The sequence below is a fragment of the Delphinapterus leucas genome, chromosome 12 (genome assembly GCF_059928025.1).
Source record: "Delphinapterus leucas isolate spDelLeu-1000000601 "Yukka" chromosome 12, BTC_Dleu_Yukka2, whole genome shotgun sequence".
NCBI lineage: Eukaryota > Metazoa > Chordata > Mammalia > Artiodactyla > Monodontidae > Delphinapterus > Delphinapterus leucas.
In genome coordinates, this window is record NC_143140.1 from 70,047,963 (window position 1) to 70,072,865 (window position 24,903).

General features: G+C 39.2%; 1 protein-coding gene across 5 annotated transcripts in view; it reads left to right on the forward strand.

Annotated features, from left to right (window-relative positions):
- The first annotated feature begins 12,311 nt into the window (after positions 1–12,311).
- The window catches only part of PEX7 (peroxisomal biogenesis factor 7), a 90,158-nt gene continuing 77,566 nt past the window's right edge, over positions 12,312–24,903 (forward strand). Inside the window, exons 1-5 of one of the 5 annotated variants that reach the window (XM_089921655.1) lie at positions 12,312–12,564; positions 14,492–14,549; positions 15,425–15,575; positions 23,886–23,963; positions 24,544–24,652. In XM_089921655.1, the coding sequence (XP_089777781.1) occupies positions 12,435–12,564; positions 14,492–14,549; positions 15,425–15,575; positions 23,886–23,963; positions 24,544–24,652 (526 nt within the window). In that variant the 5' untranslated portion in view covers positions 12,312–12,434. The remainder of the gene's footprint in view (positions 12,565–14,491; positions 14,550–15,424; positions 15,576–23,885; positions 23,964–24,543; positions 24,653–24,903) is intronic. The other 4 variants (XM_089921656.1, XM_089921657.1, XM_089921658.1 and 1 more) reach the window with 4 other exon arrangements.

The window sequence follows — 24,903 nt, forward strand, 5'->3', positions numbered from 1 at the left end:
CTTTCCAGAAGATATGAAAAATGATTAAATGCATTTTCTACTGTGTTCAGATTATGTCGATCATACAGATTTTTGCCTCTCTACATAAAGGTTCAGTAAATACTAACACTCTAGTTAAGATGCTAAAACGTTTTTATTGTAGTAAAATATACATACCATAAAACTCACCATTGTAACCATTTTAAGTGTACAGTTCAGTGGCATTAAGTACATTCATATCGTTGGGCAACCATCGCTGCCATCCATATCCCAAACTTTTTCATCTTCCCAAATGGAAACTGCATTCCCATTAAGCAATAACTCCCTATTGCCCCCTCCTCTTACCCCTGGCAACCACCATTCTACTTTCTGTCCCTATGAATTTGACTGCTCGATGTACCTCATATAAATGAAATCATATAATATTTGTTCTTTTGGGGCTGGCTTATTTCACTTAGCATAATGTTCTCAAGGTTCATCTATGTTGAAACATGTGTCAGAAGTCCCTTTCTTTTTTTAAATTTTATTTTCTTTCTTTTAATTTCTTTTGGCTGCATTGGGTCTTAGTTGCAGCACGTGGGATCTTCACTGAGGCATGCGGGATCTTTCGTTGGGGCGAGTGGGCTCTTCCTTGTGGTGCGCGGGCTTCTCTCTAGTTGTGGCGGATGGGTTTTCTCTTCTCTAGTTGTGGCGCGCAGGCTTCAGGGCGCGTGGGCTCTGTAGTTGTGGTGCGCGGATTCCAGAGCACGTGGGCTCTGTAGTTCTGCTGCACGCAGGCTGTAGTTGAGGCGCGTGAACTCAGTAGTTGTGGCTCGCGGGCTAAGTTGCCCTGCGGCATGTGGGATCTTAGTTCCTGGCCAGGGATCGAACCCATGTCCCCTGCATTGGAAGGTGGATTCTTTACCACTGGGCCACCAGGGAAGTCCCAAGAAGTCCCTTCCTTTTTAAGGCTGAATCGTATGTATGTATATATACATATATATATGTATATATATATATGTATATATACATATACATATATATGTATATATACATATACAACTTGAGTTGCTTCCACCTTTCGGCTATTGTGAATAATGCTGCTATGAACATGGGTGTATGAATACTTGTTTGTCAGTTCTTTAGGGTATATATCCAGGATTGGAATTGCTGGATTAAATGGTAATTCTATGTTTAATTTTTTGAGGAACTGCTATACTGTTTTGCACATTGACTGTATCATATTGCATTCCTACAAGATTTCAACTGGTTAGTGATGAACAATGAGTAATACATACAATTAGCCCACAATTATGGACCCTCGGAGCTTGAAGACACTTTACAGTACATTAGTCCAAATATCCTTCATATTCGAAGATAATGCTTAAAGTGTTTGGATGATGATTATGTTACCGTCTAGCAAACATTGATTAAAGGCTTCCTATGTGCCCAGCACAATGCTGCACAGAACTAAAAGGGAAAAAGAAATTACCCATCCTTTTCTGGAATTCTTTCCTGTAACTACCATATGCAGCCTTAAACATAGCAACCTGTTCGTTTACCTTGGATAATCGGATTCACCTGGGTGGAAAGACCATACATTTCAATTATTTTACTTCCCATCTATCTCCATGGGAAAGATAAACGAGTTTCAATAAAGATGTGGGTTGGTAAATATTTGCAATTAGAGTCTTTATGAGGTCACCATAGCAGTTATAAAAGCAAAACAATTTAAATATAATTGTAGATCCTTACATAAACCTGACATCTAGCCATGTCTACCTACATTATTTTAGTCTTCCACGGCATTGGCCAAGTTTAGAAGTTACACAATTCTGAGGTTTAATGAATGTTTAGATGAAAACAGTTTCTACCTCAGTTGTGAAAAACCAAATACCCTGAAATGATAATGAGGATAGGTAGTAGACAAGCATATTATAATAATAAAGGGAGCTCTGTATAAGTGCTGCTAATGCTCTAAGTGTTCTAAGTGCTGGAAATGGTCTCTCTGCTGGACCTTGAATGACCTGGTATCTTTCCTCTTCTTCAAGACTTCTGTTAAAAGTCACAATTAAGTGAATACTATTCAGTTTTGAAGAAGAAAGAAAGCCTGTGATTTGGCACACTATGCTAAGTGAAATAAACCAGACTCAGAAAGACAAATACTACATAATCATGCTTATATGTGGAATCTAAAATAGTTGAATACATAGAAGCACAGAGTATAATGGTGGTCACCAGGGGCTGGGGTGGGGGAAATGAGAAAATGTTGGTCAAAGGACACAAAGTTTCGTTATGCAAGATGAATAGTTCTGGAGATCTAATGTACAGCATGGTGACTATAGTTAACAATACTGGATCATATACTTGAAATTTGCTAAGAGGGTAGATCTTAAGTATTCTCAACACACACACACACACACACACACACACACACACGACTATGTGAGGTGATGGATATGTTAACTAGTTTGATTGTGGAGATCATTTCAAAATGATAGCGAAACATGTATAAATATATACAATTTCTATTTACCAATTACACCTCAATAAAGCTGAAAGAAGAGTACTAATAAGGTGTGCATGGCAGACAGCAAGTCTATGCCTTAGTTTTCTTGGCTGTGCAGAATCTTAGAAATCAACCTGTTTAATACCTATAAACCTTTTCAAAATTTTTCCTCCATGAGCTCCAGAAATGTCATGGTTTCATAAGTGGTTAATCAGAAGTTAATATCAGCATCAGAGAATGAATGTAACCACCCTGCATTCATATAACCTCAGCCTAAAAACAAAGAAAATTAGAATTTTGTCTGGCCTTTGCTGCAGAATTATAAACGTGCAATTCCTATTTGGCTTTTGAAATATTTAGATTAGTTTAATCTTGTTGTAGTCTTTTAAGACCTCCTAGCTAGAAATTATTGATCCAGTTGAAACTTTTCCATTTTACAGAGGGAGAAATAAAAATCTAGGGAAAGTATGGAATTGAGAATTAAAGGGCAAATTGAGATTAAAACGCCGTATTCTTTGTCCCATAGCTTACTTGCATTTAAAAAAGGAATCTTTAATTAATTTAAAAAGTCACAGGGAATAAATTCCTTTTTTAAAAAATAAATAAATACACAAATTTATTTATTTATTTTTGGCTGCATTGGGTCTTTGTTGCTGCACGCAGGCTTTTTCTAGTTGCAGCGAGCGGGGGCTATGCTTTGTTGCAGTGCGTGGGCTTCTCATCGTGGCAGCTTCTCTTGTTGCAGAGTACAGGCTCTAGGTGCGCAGGCTTCAGTAGTTGTGGCGCACAGGCTTAGTTGCTCTGCAGCATGTGGGATCTTCCCGGACCAGGGCTCAAACCCGTGTCCTCTGTATTGGTAGGCAGATTCTCAACCACTGCGCCACCAGGGAAGCCCGGGGATATGTTTTTAGTACTGGAGTTTCAGGCAGTCTTTGACTCTACTTCCATCCATATGCCTAGCAAAGCTGGAGAGTACAGGTGTGGGGAGAGGTGTGAAGAGAGGGAAAGGGAGAGATAGGAGAAGATAAAAAATATTTCATGTCTCTCTTATTCCTTAATTTTCCAATTCAACTCAAGTTGTCAAACATTTATGGAAGGCTTACTGTACACTGAGCATTCTTTAAGATTCTGGAGATTCAAACAAATTAGACCTGGACTTGACTTCAAGTGCCTAAAATCCAGTATAGGAGTGGGTTTATTTATGTATATGTTTGTTTTTATTCTAGAAAACCTAGCCTGTGGGATGAACTACAGTATTCTACAATGCTGTAGTCACGTATTACTAGAGAAGGAGTGGCTAATATCTCAGAGTCCCTCAGAATTTTTTCCATGGTCAGGATTATCATAAACAATTTACCCCAGTTGGAACCAGCCTCTGTCCTTTCCAGAGAGACCACACTATTTTTAGCTTAGACTGGAAATTTTCCTGTACCACTCTTGGCCAAGGTTCCAGCTGTTTTGTGTTTGCTCACTTCAATATTTTCTTAACTTCTCTTTAGCATTGCGAAAAACTCCAGAAATTTCCTAATTTACTCTTTGCACTATTACAAAAAATACAGTGAGGGTTTAGGCTTGTATTACGCTGCAATCACTCAATAATAATATTTCCTGAATGCCTATCTCAGGTCCCTGGGATACACCATTGAACATAACAGGCAAAGATTCCTGCCCGCGTGGAACATATACTCGTTACTACATATAATAGAAATCTGAAATAATTAAGACTCAAAATATAATTTTTTCTCTCATATAAAATAAGTCCAGATTTAGTCAGTCCAAGGCTCCACTGGTGGCTCCACTGTCACTAAGGATCTTGACTCCTTCACTATTCGTTCTCTCAGCCTTGTCTCATAGCTTTCATCCTCAGGATCACCTCATACTCAGAAAATGGCTGATGTAGTCCAGTCATCATGTCTATATTCCAGGCAGCAGGAAGGAGGGGAGTGCAGGCGAAAGACCGTGACTTCATGCTAATCAGCTCTTTTAAAATAGCTTTCTTAGAAGCCTCGCCCAATTATATCCACTTAGAGAAGGGATATCTGCTAGGGAGCCTGGAAACTGTAGCTTTAAACATGGCAAGTATACGCAGCCAACAATTTAGAGGTTTTGTTACCAGGAAAGAAGGAGAGAATGGATGTTGGATAAGCAATAGCCTGTGTCACATATATCTTAATCTTCAATATAATGCGTGTGCATGTGTGTGTATGTATCTATAAATAGAGAGATGATAGGTAGGTAGATAGGTGGATAGACAGATGTACAAGGAGAAATTTTAGAGCATCATAAAGGGGACTCATCATATATATGTAATACTTTGGGGGTTGTTTTTACCCTTGTAAAAAATCATATATATAAAACCTAACTTTAAATATTAGACTTCTACCCATCTTTAAATTTTTACAGTGATTATCCCACCTAGACAGTTATTGTTTAAGGAGTGTGGGGTATGGGCTGTCACTCATTTCACTGAGTGAAATCCACTATCCTTAGTTCTCAAAATAATCTGCCAATTCCTTACTGTATTTATAATCTGAGTCAAAAAGATCTCCCTGATTTCGTAAATAAGAGAAAAAAAAAGGACTCCTCTGAGAGGTCCTATACTTGGTTCAGGTAAAAGAGTGTGTGTCCTTAAACCTTTCGGTCACATTGGGGGTTGGGGCTTGAACATATAAACTGGGGGTGGGGGGAGGGGGAACACAGTTCAGACCACCACAAATAGTAACACAGAGAGCCGTGCTCTACCATCATTTCTTGATAACTGTGGCAAAGCAGTAGATGAAATACATAAGCTATATGTTAGTTTAATGTCTCAAATTGCTTCTTCATTTTGGGCCTAAATTATTCAAATTGGATAGCTTAACTGACTATAAGGCTGGATAATTGCTCCATGCGCTCTCATTTCCCTGATTTAACTACCTGAAAAATAAAAAAAACAAGCTTCCTTTCAAAGGGTACATGGTCTTAGATCCCATTTAATTTAACACTTACTCTTCAGAATTTATTTCTTCAGAGCAGAAGTCTACTACGAACACAAAGACAGAAATAGTTAATAACAATAACAACATACTTTTGTCTTTCTATTTCAGGCATTTAACTAACTTTTTCAAATGACTAAAAGGCCAAGAGAGAAAGAAATCTAAACTTCACTGAGCGCTTACTATGTACCTGGCATAATACTAGGCCCTTTGCATAAACTGACCACTACATCCTTACAACAGCCCTAGAGGCTATTATTATATCCATTTACAGAGAAGAACTGCCCACAGTTGAACTGAGAGGGTGGAACCCGGATCTTAAACCAGATCTGCTTAGTTCCAAAGCCTGTTCTCGGCAATATTATTTGGGGTAAAACTGAATATACATAATTTCAAGTAGATTAAGATACTTCTATGTTGTTAAAAAGCATGGGATTAAGACTGTGTGTGGTTATGGAATGGTCTCCAAGATATATTGTGGGAATTTTTAACTGATAGTTGCATATGGTTTAAAATTAAAAGATTAAAAAAAAATATCCAGTGACTAGCAAGTCTTGATTCCATCTTATCTCCTAGTGTCTCCATTACTGCTTCCCAGTGGCAACCACTATTACCAGTTTCCTTGTGTTTCTTTTGAGATATTCTATCAATTGAATAACAGGACATCTACACACATACACACATTTTGAAAACACAAATGGTGGCATATTAAAGCCCTGTTCTGCACTTTATTTTTTTTAGTAAACACTATATTGCTCTCTGACCAGGGGCACTGAAAAGTTAGAGTGAGAAGGACACTGCTTCTCACTATATACTCTTGAATAATTTTTTTAACCATGTGCATGTATTATTTTTCTCAGTTGTAAAATGTACATACAAGAAAATGTCTGCATATTTTAAATATTTGGATAAAGATCTTAAAAACAAATCGTAAGATTTTAAAGAAAACTAACTCAAGGCCATTTTATGTCTCTTTTAATTTTGTGGCACAATTTCTTCTTCTTGAGGAGCATGATTTTCAGCAATATTTATTTTCTGAATTAAGCTTTGGGTTGCGATGCTACCTAAAATCAACTCACCTCTAACAGGAAATGTTACTCTGTTGTCTATGAAATATAGAATCCAAGTTTTGGAATAAAGTATGGCTACAGCCTGGTGGTCTTACTTTGAATTAAAAAAACCTTCATTTACAATCACTTTTCTTTAAGACAAATCTTGGAGTCATGATATTAAGAGATAAAAAGAGTCAGAATCTATCACACTTATTTTACACCTAAGAAAGAGTACCAAAATGTAAAGCAATGTGTCCCAAAACATAAAACAGATTCCTGACATTCAGTCCACTGCTGTTTCCATTAAAAAAAAAAAACCTTAATAATCATTATCCTTATATTTTATTCATTAAACTTGTCATAAAAAGGATATGACCTGCACAACCCCCCCCAAAAAAAAGAGAAAATAAGAAAAGCAATTACAATTCTTAAAAATGATATTAGATGAATGTTCTTTTCATATTCAGAAGTTAAGTTCTAGAGATGAGTTAGAACTTCTGGAAGTATTCAACCTCGAGGGAGAATATGAAAGAGGACAGAGAGCTTGTGGGATAACAAAGCAAAGACTTTTCCTGCGTAGGGGGTAGCATTAAAGAACACCCAGAAAAGTTAGTGGGTGTAGGGAATAAAAGAATCTTTCAGAAGAAATCTGTAGGCAATCCGTGTTAGTGAGGTGGGGGAGGGGAGATTTTATTTTCTTTTTTAGCTTTTTGAAAGTTTTCTCTCTGAAGAGTGGTGGAGAATAAAATTAAATTATAAAAATTTTCAATTTACTTAAGAACATTAAAGTTTGTTTTTAATGCACCAGACTTTCTGTAAAATGAGACTTTTTTAGAGCAGTTTTAGGTTCACAGCAAAACTGAGGGGAAGGTACAGAGATTTCCTATACATTCCCTGACCCCCGCACATGTGTTGCCTCTCCTACTATGAACATGTCCCACCAGACTGGTACATTTGTTAAAACTGATAAACCTACATTGACACATCATAATCACTCAAAGTCCATAGTTTACATCACGGTTCAGTCTTGGTGTTGTACATTCTGTGGGTTTGGACAAATGTATAATGACAGGTATCCATCATTATGGAGTCATACAGAATATTTTCACTGCCCTAAAAATCCTCTGTACTCTGCCTATTCATCTTTTCCAACCCCCTCAATCTCCACCCCGTGGCATCCACTGATCTTTTTACTGTCTCCATAATTTTGCTTTCTCCAGAATGCCACCGTTGGAATCATACAGTAAGATTGGCTTCTTTCACTAAGTATTATGTATGTATAGTCCCTCCATATCTTTTCATGACTTGATAGCTCATTTATTTTTAGTGCTGAATAATATTCCATTGTCTGGATACACCACAGCTTATTTATCCATTCACCTATTGAAAGATATCTTGGTTGCTTCCAAGTTTTAGCAATTATAAATAAAGCTGCTATAAACAACCATGTGCATGTTTTTCTGTGGACATAAGTTTTCAGCTCCTGCGGGTAAATACCAAGGAGCACAACTGCTGGGTTGTATTATAAGAGTATGTTTAGTTTTGTAAGAAACCACCAAACTGTCTTCCAAAGTATCTGTACCATTTTGCACTCCACCAGCAATGGAAGAGAGTTCCTGCTGCTCCACGTCCTCACCAACATTTGATGTTGTCAGTGTTCTGGATTTTGGTCATTCTTATAGGTGTGTAGTGGTATCCCAGTACTCTTAACAATTCTCTAAGTCATATGGCTTCCAGATCCCTCACTGCTCTGCTTGCCCTTCTCAGAAGCTCTATTTTATGAAAAACTGAGGCTCGAAGAGATAAATTATTTGCTCAGAATCATACCATCAACCACATCTGAGCTAAAATTTGTATTCATCATTATTTGCAATGAATTGACTCACAGTGCAGCCACTTTTTTTTTTTTTTTACTGTGAATAATGCTGTACCGTAAATCATCACGCAGTCTGGGGACTATGAGAAGAATGCCAGACAACTTCTAAGATTTCTCTTTCACATGAAAGCATGCCTGCCTTTTTGCACAGGTTTGTAGGAAATCAGTGCTGTTTCTACTTCTTAGTTAATGAAAATGATAGCTTTTGAAGAATATGCTATTTTCCAGAGCTAAGAAGTCCAAGGCAGGTAATGAACATACTAGGTTTTTAATGTCTGATACTCACTTTTAAGATGACCACGTATATTCCTTTTGTACTTGGTAAGTTGTTTCTCTATCTGAACTTATCTTTCTTAAGAATATATAAACCCATACACAGTCCTGAGAAATACCTTCGTACTATTGTGCATATTTGTCTGAGAGAATGAAATATATATCCAGTGACCTAGGTTTGTGTTCATTGTATATGGTAAGATTTATGAATTGTCGAGTCAACCTTACAAAGAATCCTGGAAATGAGTGATCCTGATCTGACTGTGATTTCTCCCTGAGGTCAGCTCTAGGACACCATATTCTGAGTCTTTATGCCACTTAGTCATGATGGGAATTATAGTTGACCTGGATTTCCCCATTGACATTTCCACTTGATTAGCTGTGTTTCATTCTAGACTTAAGTAGGAGGAAACTTCTGTTTTTCTTCTCAGACATATGCTCTCAAATCTATAGAAGTCAGAAGTCCTAGCAGAATCACACAACAGACATTTCTGGTATGTGATTCACCCATAGGGACTATGTGGGCATCAGTACAGGGCCTCCAGGTGTTACTTAACAAATTAGAGCCATTTCTTACTAATTCAAACTAATTGGACAAAGAAAAGTCTGAATTAGTAAAATCTTTAATCATATACTTAAGAAAACCTTTTAATTGTAATAATTTCAAACTTACAGAAAATTTATAATACTTGAAGTGCCCATATATGTTTTACCCAGATTACCAAATTTTTAACATTTTAAACCACACTTGTTTTTATCTTTCTCTCTACTGTGCCTGTTTATATTATTTATTTTTTCTGCACCATTTGAAGAGTTATCCTTTTATAATTCCCTTTACCTCATATTACTTCCTAAGTATTTCCTAAGAATAAGGGCATTCTCTTATGTAGCTACAGTACAGTCATCAAATTTGGGACACAAATGGATACAATAGTTTTTATCTAACTACCATTCATAGTTTTCAATTATCCCAATAAGTGTGCATGACAGCCAGCAACTACATTTCTCAATCCTCTTGGCTGCACAGAACCTTAGAGATCAACCTGTTCAATATCTATAAACCTTTTCAAAGTTTTTTCCTTCGTGAGCTCCAGAAACATTACGATTTCATAAGCAATCAATCAGAAGTTAATATCAACATTAGAGAATGAGTGTAACCACACTGCATTCACATAATCTCAGCCTAAAAACAAAGAAAATTAGAATTTCAGGCTGGCCTTTGATGCAGAATTATAAATGTGCAATTCCTGTTTGGCTTTTGAAATATTTAGATTAGTTTATCTAATCCTGTTATAGTTTTAAAGACCTCCTGGCTAGAAATGATTGATTCAGTTGAAACCTTTCCCTTTTACATAGGAAGAAACAAGAATCTAGGGAAAGTATATTGCTGAAAAGTAAAGGGCAAATTGAGATTGAACCTCAGTATTCTTTGTCCTATAGCCTACTTGCCTTTAAAAGAGGAGTCTTCAAGTAATCAATCAAAAAACTCACGGGAAGGGCTTCCCTGGTGGCACAGTGGTTGGGGGTCCGCCTGCCAATGCAGGGGACACGGGTTCAGTACCTGGTCTGGGAAGATTCCGCATGCTGCAGAGCAACTGAGCCCCATGCGCCACAGCTGCTGACCCTGCGCTCTGGAGCCCGCGTGCCACAGCTGCTGAGCCTGAGTGACGCAGCTGCTGAGGCCCGTGCGCCTGGAGCCTGTGCCCTGCAACGGGAGGGGCCGCTGCGGTGAGCGGCCCGTGCACCGCGGCGAGGAGTGGCCCCCGCTCGCCGCAACTGGAGAGAGCCCACACGCAGCAGCGAAGACCCAACACGGCCAAAATTAAATAAATAAATAAATAAATAAATAAATAAAAACAACTCACGGGGAATACATTTCTAGTACTGGAATTTCAGGCAGTCCTTAACAGGAAAAAACAGGTCACTGGTGGATCAGGGGGTAGGCGTGGGTTTGATTGAAAACGGGCATAAGGGAACTTTCAGGTTAGTTAGGCTCTGAAAATATACTACTAGGTTAGGCTCTGGTTAACTAGTTTTCCCTGAGACCAGGCCTTGTTAAGAAGAACCGAATGCGCTGGCTTATTTCAAAATGGTTCCTTTTCTCTTCCCCCTGCAGGAAGCCCAAAGTGGTTTTTTCCCGATATTTACTGTGAGAAACTGGCTGGCCTCCTAGGCGTAAATCTCACAGTACTGTAGAGCATGACTCTTTTCACCCCCATTACCATAATCTTTGTTTAAATTCTTATCTTTTGCTTGAACTATTGCTAAAGTCTTAACTGGCCTCCCCATTTCCAATCTGTTTTCCAGTTTGTGTTGCCAGAAGATCTTTTTTTTTTTTTTTTTTTTTTTTTTGCGGTACGCGGGCCTCTCACTGCTGTGGCCTCTCCCGTTGCAGAGCACAGGCTCTGGACGCGCAGGCTCAGCGGCCATGGCTCACGGGCCCAGCCACTCCACGGCATGTGGGATCCTCCCGGACCGGGGCACAAACCCGCGTCCCCTGCGTCGGCAGGCGGACTCTCAACCACTGCGCCACCAGGGAAGCCCCAGAAGATCTTTTAAAATGAAAACTTGGTCATCTAATTTCTCACATTAGAAAACTTTGATGGTTCTCCATTGTATACGTTACAGTAGAAGTCAAATTCCCTTGGTATTGCACACAAGACTCTTCATGAACCAATACAATATTCTAGTCTCTCCGTCCAATACTCTTCACCATACCCCTTTCATCTGGGCAGGCTGATACCTGGCAGCCACAATCTCCTATGGGTCATGCTGTTTTAGGTCTCCTGTTATTCCTGCTCCTATAATGACCTCCACCTCCTTGTCTATTTAAAGAAAACCTTATCATCATTTACACAAACATTACTTGTTTTCTGAAGGTTTTTCTCCCATCCCCCATCTTCCAGCACTGACAATTCCTTTTAAAAATAGCCCCTATATATTTCTCATAGCATCTACAGTTTTTTGATTACACTTAACTGATGACACAAACTATATCTTATTGCATTTGAATCCCCAGTGCCTAGCACTGTACTTTGTGTATAAAGTGGCCATATGACTAGGTTTGTACCTGTTGACCTGGCTTAATTATTAACTGCACTCTCTTTTATTCTCAGAAGGGTCTTGTTTGGCAGATAAGCAATATATGGCCACCCTCTACATGGTATATGCCTGGTAAATATTTGAATGGATGAAGGAGCCTTCGTTTTCAGCTCTGGCATCTGAGCACTTACTACTATACAATAAATATAGGAAGAATTTTAAAAAATTTAAAGTTAGTTTCTTACGATGTTTTTTGCCTTAGCTTGACCACCGCTGATTTAACTTTGCTTTAATTTACCTCGGGCAACACGGCGCTCAATTGCCTTCTGGACTCGCAGCATGGTTTCAGACTTTGCTGTAACTTGTCTCATTTTGTAATCATCAGCCACATTTCCTGATGCCAGTCTTTCAAAAGGTCAATAAATTAATAAAAACCAGATAGCCCGCAGTGGAGGCTGATATGTAAAAACAAAAGGTGTCAGAATCACTCTCAGAAATACTGTCCTCACGTCTACTTCGTCACAGCGGGCGCCAAGCATCTGTTTTGCCCAAGACAAAAATGGCCTCCGTCAGAGTCAATTCCCTTTCCTTTGCGGACCAATCGAAACCTAGCATTCAGGGCACCCAGTGTCCTCACTTCCGTCTCAGCTGCTAGGATCTCTAATTCTCTTAGCGAGTCCGGACCGGTCACCTCCAACTCGGAAGGGCTTCGGCAGTTGGGGCGGCCAGGCACGCAGGCGGCGGGCGGGATGAGCGCGGCGCGTGGCGGAGCTGTGCGGACGCTGCGGGTGCCCGGCCGCCACGGCTATGCAGCCGAGTTTTCCCCGTACTTGCCGGGCCGCCTGGCCTGCGCCACCGCGCAGCACTACGGCATCGCGGGTGAGGCCGGGCCGCGCTGAGCCGCCGGGGCGGGGGCGGGTTCCAGCTGAGCTCCAGCTCCCTCTGGTGGTCCAAAAGCACTTCCGACAGTAGACGGCGCCAGAAAAGAACACCAGGGGAAGCAGAGGAGGAACGCCTGGCTCCCTGACCGCCTTTGTCCAGTGTGGGGAGTTGGTTTAGAGTCGAGTCCATCATCATTTCCAGTTACAGTGCGGAAGTAGCGTGTGGAAGATGCCTAGTGCCCCTAGTTCTTATGCCTTAGAGCGCACCGACACCATCGCCCCTAGTGACACACACCCCTCCAGGTACACGTGGCCCTGCGGAGAGCGGGCTGAACCTGTGGGGCCCCTTCTACCGGTCCGACGGGACCAACAGCTCTTGGAAGACGGTCTGCAGGGCCACCCCAGTACCCACTAATTGGACCACATTCCCCACAGGCTGCATTCCGGCTGTGCATCTTAAGGATGCTACTGAGCAGACGCCAGGAGTTTCCCCGCAAGTGCCAACACGAAATTGTTCACGTTCTTTTCTCGCTTTTTCTTGTCTCCGGAGGAATACAAACATTTGCAGGCAGTTAAGAGGTTCAGGTTAATGGTCTCTGGTCCTGGACTAGGTTGAAAGGCGGGGTTCTATTCTTGACTTACGGGCTTTCTTTTAATTCATCTCGTAGCTGTTGTATACGCACTGAAGGTCTATGAAAAAATTCATTGCATAATGTCAGCTCTCGACAGTATTTTTTGTTGGGTCCTACAGTGATTTAGTGATTTCTAAAACTGAGAGGGAGAGAAATATTTGCCTTAATATTTTCACCATTAGCTTTTAGTGGTTGCAAATTCAGGTTTACAATACTTGCCTACCATTTAGGTTGAAGACTCGTGAGTTTGTAATGATATTTTAAATTAGATCCTTAAAAAAAACGCCTTAAGAAGAATTGATACTTTTTTTAAGTCAGTCATATTTAATAGTTTTCTTTCCTTCAACCCAATAACAAATATAACTTTTAAAATATGCTGATCCTTTAGTAAAATAATTCCTCTTTGGTAGTTAATGATATGTTGTGTTCAGCATTTTACCACCAAGTACGTGGTGAGTTCCAGTAGGCATTTTGTTTTAAAATTCCATGCTGAATTTATTTTATTTTATTTTTTAAAGTATGAAACCAGTACTCTTTATTTTATTTATTTTTTAAAAAATAAATTTATTTATTTATTTATTTTTGGCTGCGTTGGGTCTTCGTTGCTGTGCGTGGGCTTTCTTTAGTTGCACCAAGAGGGGGCTACTCTTTGTTGCGGTGCACAGGCTTCTCATTGCGGTGGCTTCTCTTGTGGAGCGTGGGCTCTAGGTGCACGGGCTGGGTAGTTGTGGCTTGCCGGCTCTAGAGCACAGGCTCAGTAGTTGTGGTGCACGGGCTTAGTTGTTCCGTGGCATGTGGGATCTTCCTGGACCAGGGATTGAACCAATGTCCCCTGCATTGGCAGGGAGATTCTTAACCAGTGTGCCACCAGGGAAGTCCCAGAAGGTATTGTAGATTTATTGTGAAGGCAGTGTGATGTAGAAGGTACACAATCCTTGGGGTCTGTTAGCCTGAGGTTTCTCACCTGTAAATAGGGATGATAACACCTGTTTGGGAGGTTTGTGTGCCTGTCATCCTGCCTGGCCATAGAGTATGCACTTAAATATCTCTCCCCTGTTAGAGCTGTGTCTGGATTCCAAGCATAGGTAAGATGGTAAGCTTAATATTTAATTAAGCACAATGTAGAGAGAGAGACAGAAATGGAGAGCACGGTCCTGATCATTTTGTATACATGGCCTCAAGTAACTTGAAATTTGTGACTGTAAAATTAGGTACTCAGTACTTGATACCTCTTTGCCTTGACATGGTCCCCCAGCGGGTTCAACAGCATGACCTCAGCAATTTTCTCCTTAGGCTGTGGAACCCTGCTAATACTGGATCAAAATGAATCTGGGCTTAGGCTTTTTAGAAGGTAAGATGACTCTAACTATTAAACTTATATGTGTTCTCTGTTGCTTTTAAGACCTTAATAGAATTAGTTTTGAATCTTTGTGATCAATAACATGTTTTAATTTGCCGTATTAAAGAACCTTCAGGATTTGCATAGTATAGAGCTTATTTTTGCCATGAACTTGTGATTATGTCACTTTTCTTCTAAAGCTCTTGTCTCTTAGTATTCACTTATACATTGTAAAACTTAAACATAAAAAACTGTGAGCTCGTTGGTATACTGTTTGACATTCCTATCTTTGCTTTCTTCTTAATGTACTTTAGCTTTACTCATTCAGGAACTAATTATCCATTTTGTGGATTATCGCTTCTTTCCCTTTCTTCTTTCCATGCCTGTCTTGTCTGTGTGACTGTTGGACTCATTAACGTCTCCATCAGAGTTAGTCAAGGGTAGAGAAAGGAAAGGAAATTTCATCAGAAATAACTACCTGCTGATAGCTCAGGTGAATGATTTATGGGAAACACTGAAATTATTGATCTAAATTAGTACTTTCGAGTGCTTGTTCTTCCCTCCTGTGAAACACAGAAAGCAGTGAGCACCCAGGTGTGGCCGCATGTCCTCATGTAAATGGTATTTCTAGTTGGGAGCCCTGATTTTAACCTAGCTGTGCAGTTTTCTGGCTGTGTGACTAGGCTGTTCTTTTAAGCTCTCTGAAGTTGTTTCTGAATCTGGCAAGTGCCTGCTCTACGAATCTCCCATATTTGTGAAGACCACATGAGATAATGTGTGTTAAAATAGGTGATAAACTGTAAAAAAAAAAAAAAAAGCAATGATTGTTATTTTATGTTCAGCTGCCTATGTAACTAGATTTTTTTGTTTTAATTTTCCTGGTGTAGCTTTGACTGGAACGATGGTTTGTTTGACGTGACCTGGAGTGAGAATAATGAGCATATCCTGGTCACCTGTAGTGGTGATGGCTCGTTACAGCTCTGGGACACCGCCAGAGCCACAGGGCCACTGCAGGTCTACAAGGAACACACTCAGGAGGTAGGAAGGGAATCTTTCTGGGCTGATTGTTTTTCTTTGGTTGAAATCCATTTGGGGGTGGAAACATGGGGGGATGTCTTCAGGGGACAAGAAGTTTAAGCTTTAGTGTTTCTTGTACATGTGTACATGTTAGATGTCACTTGTTATTTGATTATTCAAACATAAAGTACCTTTTAGCCTAAGGAGCTGGGAAAGAAGAAAAGGTCAGGCTTCTCATTAGTCAGTAAAAACGCCTCCGGTAGGAAGTATACCGTGGCACCGGTTCCTCCAGAGGCGCATCGCTTTCTTTACGCTGTAAGGAAGGATATGCCTCCGTACGCTGCCTTAAGATAGAGGTAGGTGGACTTTTCACAGAGACATCATAAGATTGCCTTTAGGACTTCACTATGATTCCTAAGGATTTTCAGAATATATGGAAGCAAGAGATTGAAATACTGACTATAAGGCAGAGCTTACCGAAGAAGTTTAAAAACTAAATCTCTTACACGTGCTAGATATTGTGTGTGTGTATGGGTAGCAAAGAGAATAGTTTGGCCTTCAGTCATATTAAAATACATATATACTTTTCATGAACATGATGGTAAAGACATTCTCTTTTGGTGTTTTACCTTAAATGTTTTAAGAATTTTCTCAAGGTAGCAATAGATGCTTCAAATGAAAACTTGCAAATTTACTTTCAAATTTGTGCCTGGCTCATGGAAAGACCTCAGTAAATGCTTATTAGGTGCAAGAATGTTAGTCTTTTGTAATAATAGACTGGTTATGTGAGGATTCTAGACATCATTTTTATAGTTCTAGCTATTAAAAATGAATATCTCTAAGATCTGACTGAAAATAATAGAAAATTTTAGTTCCTCCATTTTATTGTAAAGGAGACTCTTTGAATAAATGTAGTTATAAATGATCGTGTTTTCATAGAACCACTGAATACCAAGACAACTTTGGTAAAGGAGGAACTTTAGTTTCAGCATGTTCAATGCAAAAATCCCCACGAAGCAGCATGTCCAAAATTCAGACATTTTCGTGGTACCTTCATGATTTTTGCCATTTTCTTATACCACTTAGATTATGATTAACTTAATGTTTTTCTTTCTTTTTTAAAAATATTTTTCCTCTCAAAAGTTTTCTTTCTTTTTCTTAAATCTTTGGGCCTTGTATTGCTTATCTATATAAATTCTAGGGCTGTAGCTAACAAATCGTAAAATAATATATCCAGTTTTATTAAATGGTAGATACTGATTTAATGTTTTTCTTTAAATGAACTTTACATAGTTATTTCACTTATTCTAAAACAAAACATATTCATGAAACCATGGAATTGATAGCATAGTATGTACATTTATTTCATGTATGGTAAAATAAATATATAACGAGTAAAATAAAATGTATGTACCAGTTAAAATCATCTCTCGTACAACCAATGGTGTTTGTACTGCTACTACTCTGGAAAATACTGTTCGACAATGTTCCGTGTGATGGTCACGCAGTCTTTACTTCAGCTCAGTGAAAGTGAATTTCACTATCTCATGTGATAACTTTTTTGACTTTTTGATTGCTCTATTGGTTAGATAATTGCTCTCTTAGGCCTAAATCTACCTTCAATATCAACGAACCGTTGCTTCAAATTCCTTTCTCTGACACGGTGAGACCAAGTGCAGTCCCTCTTTTCCAGGAGAATCCTTGAAAATAGCTGTCATGCCCCCTGTAAGTCTTACCTCTTCCAGACTGTACATTTGTAATTCCTTCGACCTGTAATTCCTTCGACCGTGTCCCCTGCATCAGCAGGCGGACTCTCAACCACTGCGCCACCAGGGAAGCCCTCAAATGCAATTTTTGATAAGCATTTTGTATCAGTTAGATGCCTTGGCTGTTACCATAAGAGAAAACCAAACTAAAAGTGCTTTCAACGATCTGAGTTTTTTATTTCACATAACCAAGGATATGGAGCTGGGAATGGGTCCAGGTTTGTTTAATTTAGGCTTGGCAATGTCATCAGATACCCGGGTTTCTCCTGCCTTTCCGCTCTGCTCTCCTCGGTGGGTTTCTTTCTTCTAACGCTCCATAGAATTCCAGTTATCATCTCATCACATGCCCAGTCGTAACTCTGTCACTTGTGAGGGAAACAAGTCACCACTCGTACTTTCATCTAAGTAAGATTCACCCCTGGGATGAGGAAAGGACAGAGCTTTTCCTGAAGGGCAAAACTGGGGTTCTGTGAGGAAGGAGAAAGGGAGATTGGTGGTTGGAGAGTCCCCATCACTATGTGCCACAATATTACTTCTTGTCTTTCTCACGATTGTTAGTAAAAGTCGAACCACACCAAGGCGGATGACGAGTAGAGAACTGTAGGACCCTCAGAAAGGTTGTCCTCCATGAGATTGTTAAAGAATTTCTGGTGATCAATCTAAAGCTCAGTGTTATAATACCAAATATTTGGCATTTTTCATTAAAGAGAAATACAGCATTTATTTAAAGTTTGTCTCTTATACCAAATATGCAGAAACACTTAAAAGGATTGATTTAAGGTCAAATAGAGTTTTGAGGAGCTAATAAATATTTGTTGAATATTCAACAAATAGTGTTGAATAAAGTCCAACAGTCAGTTTTCAGATAGTCAGACAAGTACTTACTGAAGCAAAAAGGAAAATTCCAAGACCTAGATATATTTTAGGCCTTAAGGAATAAAGGTCCTGGTGAAATGAAAGAAAGAAAAACATGGAAAGTTTCCCTTTGCATGGCTTCTAAACTTAGCATCAAAGCAGGAATCGGATTCTTCTCTGTATTATTTAACTGCAGAGGCCATTATGTCTTTTGAGCCCCATAAAATGCCTTCAGCTTAGCCTGCTGCTGAATATATAATAAGAATGGAAGAATAAGAAGATTTTAAAAAGTTCAGCAAGAAGGAGAAAAAAGAGAGTAATTGAGAATTTTGTTTCTGACTTCATGGCTTATAGCACTGTGCTGTTGAGAGTGAGTTAAAAGTGACTTTAAAGATGACAGACTCAGTTTAATATTCATTTCAGCATCTAATTCTCAGTGTTGTTATTACAGTTTTTAAAAATAGTTAAAATTTGTCTTCATTGTCAAATAGTGAGGCTTATCAGTTTGCTGAAAAATTTTAAAAGATATTTGATCCATTTAAAGTTTTTGATCAGGAATTTATAAATAAAGGTAAAGAATCAAGGCATTTATCCTGCTTTTCCTGTATGAATTTCACTGTGGGGTAATCAAATCGTTGGTGCAGAAATTTTCTTGTCATAGAATTCTACCTAGTAAATGTAGAAGGGATAATAGAATTAGAAAATCACCATTTAGTAGCCCCTAATGAAATAATGACCCTAGGCAGGGGTTATCTGTGGATGCTAAAACCATTAATTTAAAAGTGATCCATCTTATGAACAATCTTAGGATCACTAAAAGTGGATCAACCGGAAATTACACACCTCCTAATACAATAGAAAGCTAAAAAAAAGATTGAACTGCATCAAATCAAGCCTCTAGATCTAACTTCCAATTTAAAGAAAATAGGAAGGGTAGAGGAAAAAGTTGAACACCACCATGAGGAAACAATTAGCCAAATCCGGAATGTATTTAGAACATTCCATAGGACCAATAACTTTGTTTCTTCAACAAGTAAATGTCATTGGTGGGGTAGGGGGACCTGAACCAAGGTGGGAAAGGGAACTTTCCTAGATTAGAAATAACTTAAGAGACATAACAGCTAAGTATAAAATATGGATTTTGTTTGGATCCTATTCAGGTAAACCAACTATAAAAGGACGTTTCTGAGGCAATCAGGGAAATATGAATATGGGCTGAGTATTAGATGATGTTAGGAACTGTTGTTAATCTAAGATGTGAAAATGGCCCTGTGCTCATGTAAAAGGTGAAGACATTCTTTCTTCTGAAGTATTTGTGAGTGAAATGGTCTGATGTTAAAATACTCCAGTAAGTAATGGAACAGATGAAACAGGATGGGTAAAATATTGACAATTATGGAAGGTATGTGATGGATACCTGGGGATTTATTATGCTATTCTCTCTACTCTTATGTGCATTTTAATATATCTATAATGAAAAAAATTAAGTTTCACATTAAAAGAAATATGTAGCCCTTTTTTTTTTTTAACTTTTTTTTCTTTTTCTTTCTTTCTTTTTTTTTTTTTGTGGTACGCGGGCCTCTCACTGTTGCGGCCTCTCCCGTTGCGGAGCACAGGCTCCGGACGCGCAGGCCCAGTGGCCATGGCCCACGGGCCCAGCCGCTCCGCGGCATGTGGGATCTTCCCAGACCGGGGCACGAACCTGCGTCCCCTGCATCGGCAGGCGGACTCCCAACCACTGCGCCACCAGGGAAGCCCTATAGCCCTTTCTAATCGCTCAGTAATTAAAAGTCAGTGTCCCTTTCCTTTGTATTGATACAGATAAGTAGGAACATTCTGGACACAGTTTTTATTTGATGATTTTTAATTAAATAGACCAACTTAAAAAGGGCAACACTGTACAGTAAATTAAAAATGAGCTCTTTGGGAATTGGATTCAGTAATAAAATTTGTCCTCCTCAAACTGTAGTTCTGATGAAGTTCAGATTTCATAAAGCAGCACAAAATATTCTTCAGTGTTTTTCTTTTTTCTTTGTGTAGTTTCCCAATTAATTTTCTTCAATTTTCTTTCTACCAAGAATAATTTCATTAAGATAGGCCTTTAGAGGACCCTGCTTTTAAAGCATAGCTGCATATCTCTCTTCTTTTTATATTTCCCGTGTCCACTATTTGAGTGGGAGTGGAGGGGGGAATTGGGAATAGGGAAAAGATGTAAGAGTAGACTAATGTGAGATGTGCTTTCTAGTCTCCCGCCCTTGTTATTATTTTCTAGTCTTCTTACTTTACATTATTTTTCTTAGTAGTTTTTAAAAAATCACAACCTGAAATTGTGTATTTATACTTACAGCCTATCTTCCCTTGCTAAAGTATAAGACCCATGAAGGCTGGGGCTTTATCTGCCTTGTCTGACACTATACTCTCCCTCCCACATGCCTTGTTCATAGTAAGTGCTTGATAAATATGTATTGAATAGTTATGTGACTTGAGGTTGGGATAATGGAATCTAGTCATCCCTTTTCAGCTGTCTCCCAAACATCTCTCTGGTTGTAAACTTTTTTCGGGGCTTGAGGTTAATGCCCAAACCCTGTTCTTCCTAGACATTTCCACTTGACTGTCAGGCTGTCACCGCAAACTCACTGTGTCTAAAATTACACGTTATCTCCCTTCCTCCAGTCGTCCAGTTTTGTTAATGCCACCGTCACTGACAGTTCTGAGGCACAAAACCTTGGTGTTATCTTGCAGTTGTTCACTAGTCCTATAATCCTAGGGTGCTTTATGTCCCCATTTATGTCTTTGGGGGAGTTTCTGGTCACTATTTTCACCTCTGCTTTCTGCTATTGACATTTTAGCCAGCCCTCAGGGCCCTGCTAGGATACCTCTCTTCATCAAGCTGAATTTTCCATCCCTCCAGCTTTTGTATTTATGGTCTACAGTTTTCGTTTTTGTGTTTTAAGCACAATATCCTGGCTTATACTGTTAGTTTCTTTCCCATGTCCTAGTATATTAAACACAGTAAAACAAACAAACAAAAAGTATATGTTGATTGAGTCACCTTTATTTCCTTCTTTTTTATCCCATTTTTAACCTCACCATGTATGTCCTATGCTTGATTTTGTCCTAGACCCTGATTAATGCTTGCCACTTTGTTATGAGTCACATAGAAGAGCTGGCAGCAGCCCTGGTATCAGCATAGTTTTCTTACGTCGTGTCTTTTGTTCTCACTGGGGCTGGGTTCTCTCTGAGCCCGCGGAGGCTCTTGCAGTTTTAAAAGGTGAGAAGTTGTCAGGTTTCAAGTCCTCTGTCATGTTGGAAATGTGTAGAGGTAGAGGAGTCTGAGCTAATGATGTTATCTTTTAATTGTATTTGTTCAGTTATCCTCTAAAATGAAAACAGTAGCTCTTTATAACTACTTAGCAACAGCACAGGTTGTAGAGATAAATTTGGTTGGTTAAATCATTTTAACTCAGTTTCTTGAGTGCCTGTTATATTGCAATGAGCATGAACAAGATGGTTTTGTTTATGATGGTTCTTCCAAAATATAGCAGGTGTGGCAGTTATTTAACACTAAATTTAGTAAAGCATGGTGAATGCTGGACTAGGAGTAGGTATAAGATGCTGTCAGAGTGCACAGAAGGAAGCATCTGACTCCTCGATGCCTGAGGGGTTCATCAGGGGAGGCTTACTTCACAGAAGATTTAAAGGGGCTGAGTCTTGACAGATGAGCGGGGGTTCACCAAGTAGATAGATAGGTAGAGGCTTTAATATGGGTATGGATAATTCATGAAAACAAAATGCAGTCAGTCTGGGCCCAAATGGAGCTCCAGTGAAGGGTGATACCAACAAGGGCAGGGTTTTATTTCCTTAATATCACAGTCCAAGGTCACTGAAAAGTTCCATTTTAAAGGGCCGTCATGCAACATATTGTAGAGACAGCCTAGCATCATGATTTAAGGTGGACTCTGAGATTAGGCTGCCCAGGTTCAGACTTCAGCTCTGCAGCTTACCAGCTGTGGGAATTTGGACAAGTTACTTAACCTCTTTGGGCCTTGGCACGGTATCTACTGCACAGAAGTGAAGATGAAATGAGATAAAATATGTAAAGTGCTTATGACAACATCTGGCAAACAGTAGGTGCTCAATAAAGATTTCCTATTGTGGTTATTTTTGACTCTTCACATCAGCTTGGAGCAGGGGTTGGCCAGTTAGTACTCGTGGGCCAAAGCCAAATCCAGCCCACTCCCTGATTTGTAAAGTTTTATTGGAACACAGCCATGCCCATTTATTAAGTATCATCTATGGCTACTTTGTGCTCTACAAGCCTGAGTTTAGTAGTTGTGACAGAGACCAAATGGTCCATAATATATTTATTATGAATATAATAAATATATTAATATAGTTATTATAGAAATATTTAAGGCCTAAAATATTTATATGGCCCTTTACAGAAGAAACTTGCTGAGCCCTGGCCTAGAGGGTAAAATCAACCTCTTTAGGTCTCAAGCTCTTCCCTGATTGCTTCCGAGCCTGCCTTTTTCCATCCATAACTGACAGATGGCTGCAGCAGCACTTTGGATTTTGCTGACCTTTCTGTATACTTTATGAGCTACTCTCTGTTGCTGGATCATGATTTCTTTAGTGTTCCAGCTGCTTTTCTCTCTTGTGCAAGAATATGGGCCGCAGCAGGGCCAGAACTGGGTGGTGAAACACTCACCTTAGTACATAATTTAAGTACATAATTTAAGGGGGCCCCAAAAGCTCAGTAGTCAAGATAAATAATCTCTTAATGCAGTATTTAAAAAATCAAAATTAATGTAAGAAAAGTCTACGATGACCAAAATATCAAAGTTCTAAGTAAGGACATAATCGGTATTACTAATTATTTTTTGTTTTAAACTCAGGTTCCAACATGGCTAGGCATAGCACTAGGCAGCAGAGAATAGGGAATCCATACTTAAGCCACAACAAACCCCAGACAGTCATGCTTTCTGCATAAATATGGTAGAGTTTTTAGATTCAAAATAACCTGCTGGCTGGTCACATTTAATGGCATACTCAGGTCCATGGCAGGACTACTTTTGTAAAGTTTAATTATACACATATTTGGTTGAACTTAGCTTCCAGTAGTGATCTGTATATAATCCGTTGTATCAAATAACAGAATTAAAAGTATTTCCATAAGTTTTCATATAATTCATTTGAAGTGGTTTACTGAGAGCAGCATTGGATAACTAAAGCTGTTTACCAAGAGATCTGAAAGTATCACGTCATTCCGATAAGCTTTTTCAAAGAAAGGCCAGAAAGGGATATTAATTGAATTTTAATGCTTTCTGATAAACATTGACCTGGCAAGCTTTTTTAGATGACTAACTTTCTAATCTGCTCTGACATTTCTTCAGGGTGCTGCAAACAGTGATTTGTTGGTAGGTTTAAAAATATGTATAATTTGTTTTAGTGAAGAAGGTTTTGGAAGTATTCTGTAGGATCCTGCTAAAGTAGAATGGAGTCTTATCTGTTAAGGGTAAGGCTGGAGGAACGGACAAGATGACCTTTCCCTTTCTCAGACACCATATTGAGATTTGCAGGACTTTATTTGATGTTTCAACTAAGTGAATTAGTTGTTCTAACTGGCTGTCACTGTTACAAACAGATAACTGTAATATTGAACTTGATGCTCTTTTGCATTCTAAATGACACTTTAAAATGTTTTTAGGTGTACAGTGTTGATTGGAGTCAAACCAGATGTGAACAGCTTGTGGTGTCTGGCTCGTGGGATCAAACTATCAAACTGGTATGTCCACATTACTGTATTTAAAACCAAATATTCCCTTCCTCAAAGCTTCCACTGAAGTTTTTTCTTTTCTGGAACATACTTCTATTGCTTTTCAGTTAGGCAGTTAATTTTCTTTTCAAAAAACATACTAAAGCATTTATTAGAATTTAAAATTTTCTAATCTTCTAGCTGTAAACTAATAATTAGCTCAGTGTTGATTATTTTGGCCCCTTAAATACCATCTTGCTTTATATAAAAATAGACTTTTGGGCTTCCCTGGTGGCGCAGTGTTTGAGAGTCCGCCTGCCAATGCAGGGGACACTGGTTCGTGCCCCGGTCCGGGAGGATCCCACATGCCGCGGAGCGGCTGGGCCCGTGAGCCATGGCCGCTGAGCCTGTGCGTCTGGAGCCTGTGCTCCGCAACAGGAGAGGCCACAACAGTGAGAGGCCCGCGTACCGCAAAAAAAAAAAAAAGACTTTAAAGAAATCCTTGAGATATATATGTATATTGTGTGTGTATATAGATACATATATATGGTAATATAAAGCATAATGAATTTGCCTCTGTTAAATAATTGATCTATTCATTTATTTGTAGTGGGATCCAACTGTTGGAAAGTCTCTGTGCACCTTTAGAGGCCATGAAAGTGTCATTTATAGCACAATCTGGTCGCCCCACATCCCTGGTTGCTTTGCTTCAGCCTCAGGTAAAGAATTCATTTACCAAAAGTGTTATTTGTAGGGAATGGTGGCCTCACTTTCCCCGGTAGGTGGCACTGTGTACCTTAGATTTGGAGAAGAAAAGGGACTACATTCCTATTTGAACTCTTGAGACTCTTTCATTCTTTCTCAGTCTCTAGGTAAGAATTAGCCCGGCCTGCTTCTAAACCTTTGACTTAACGTGTGCCTTTTTGGTGAGGTGAGAGGTAAGGGACAAAGTGAGGGCTTTGGCATCAGA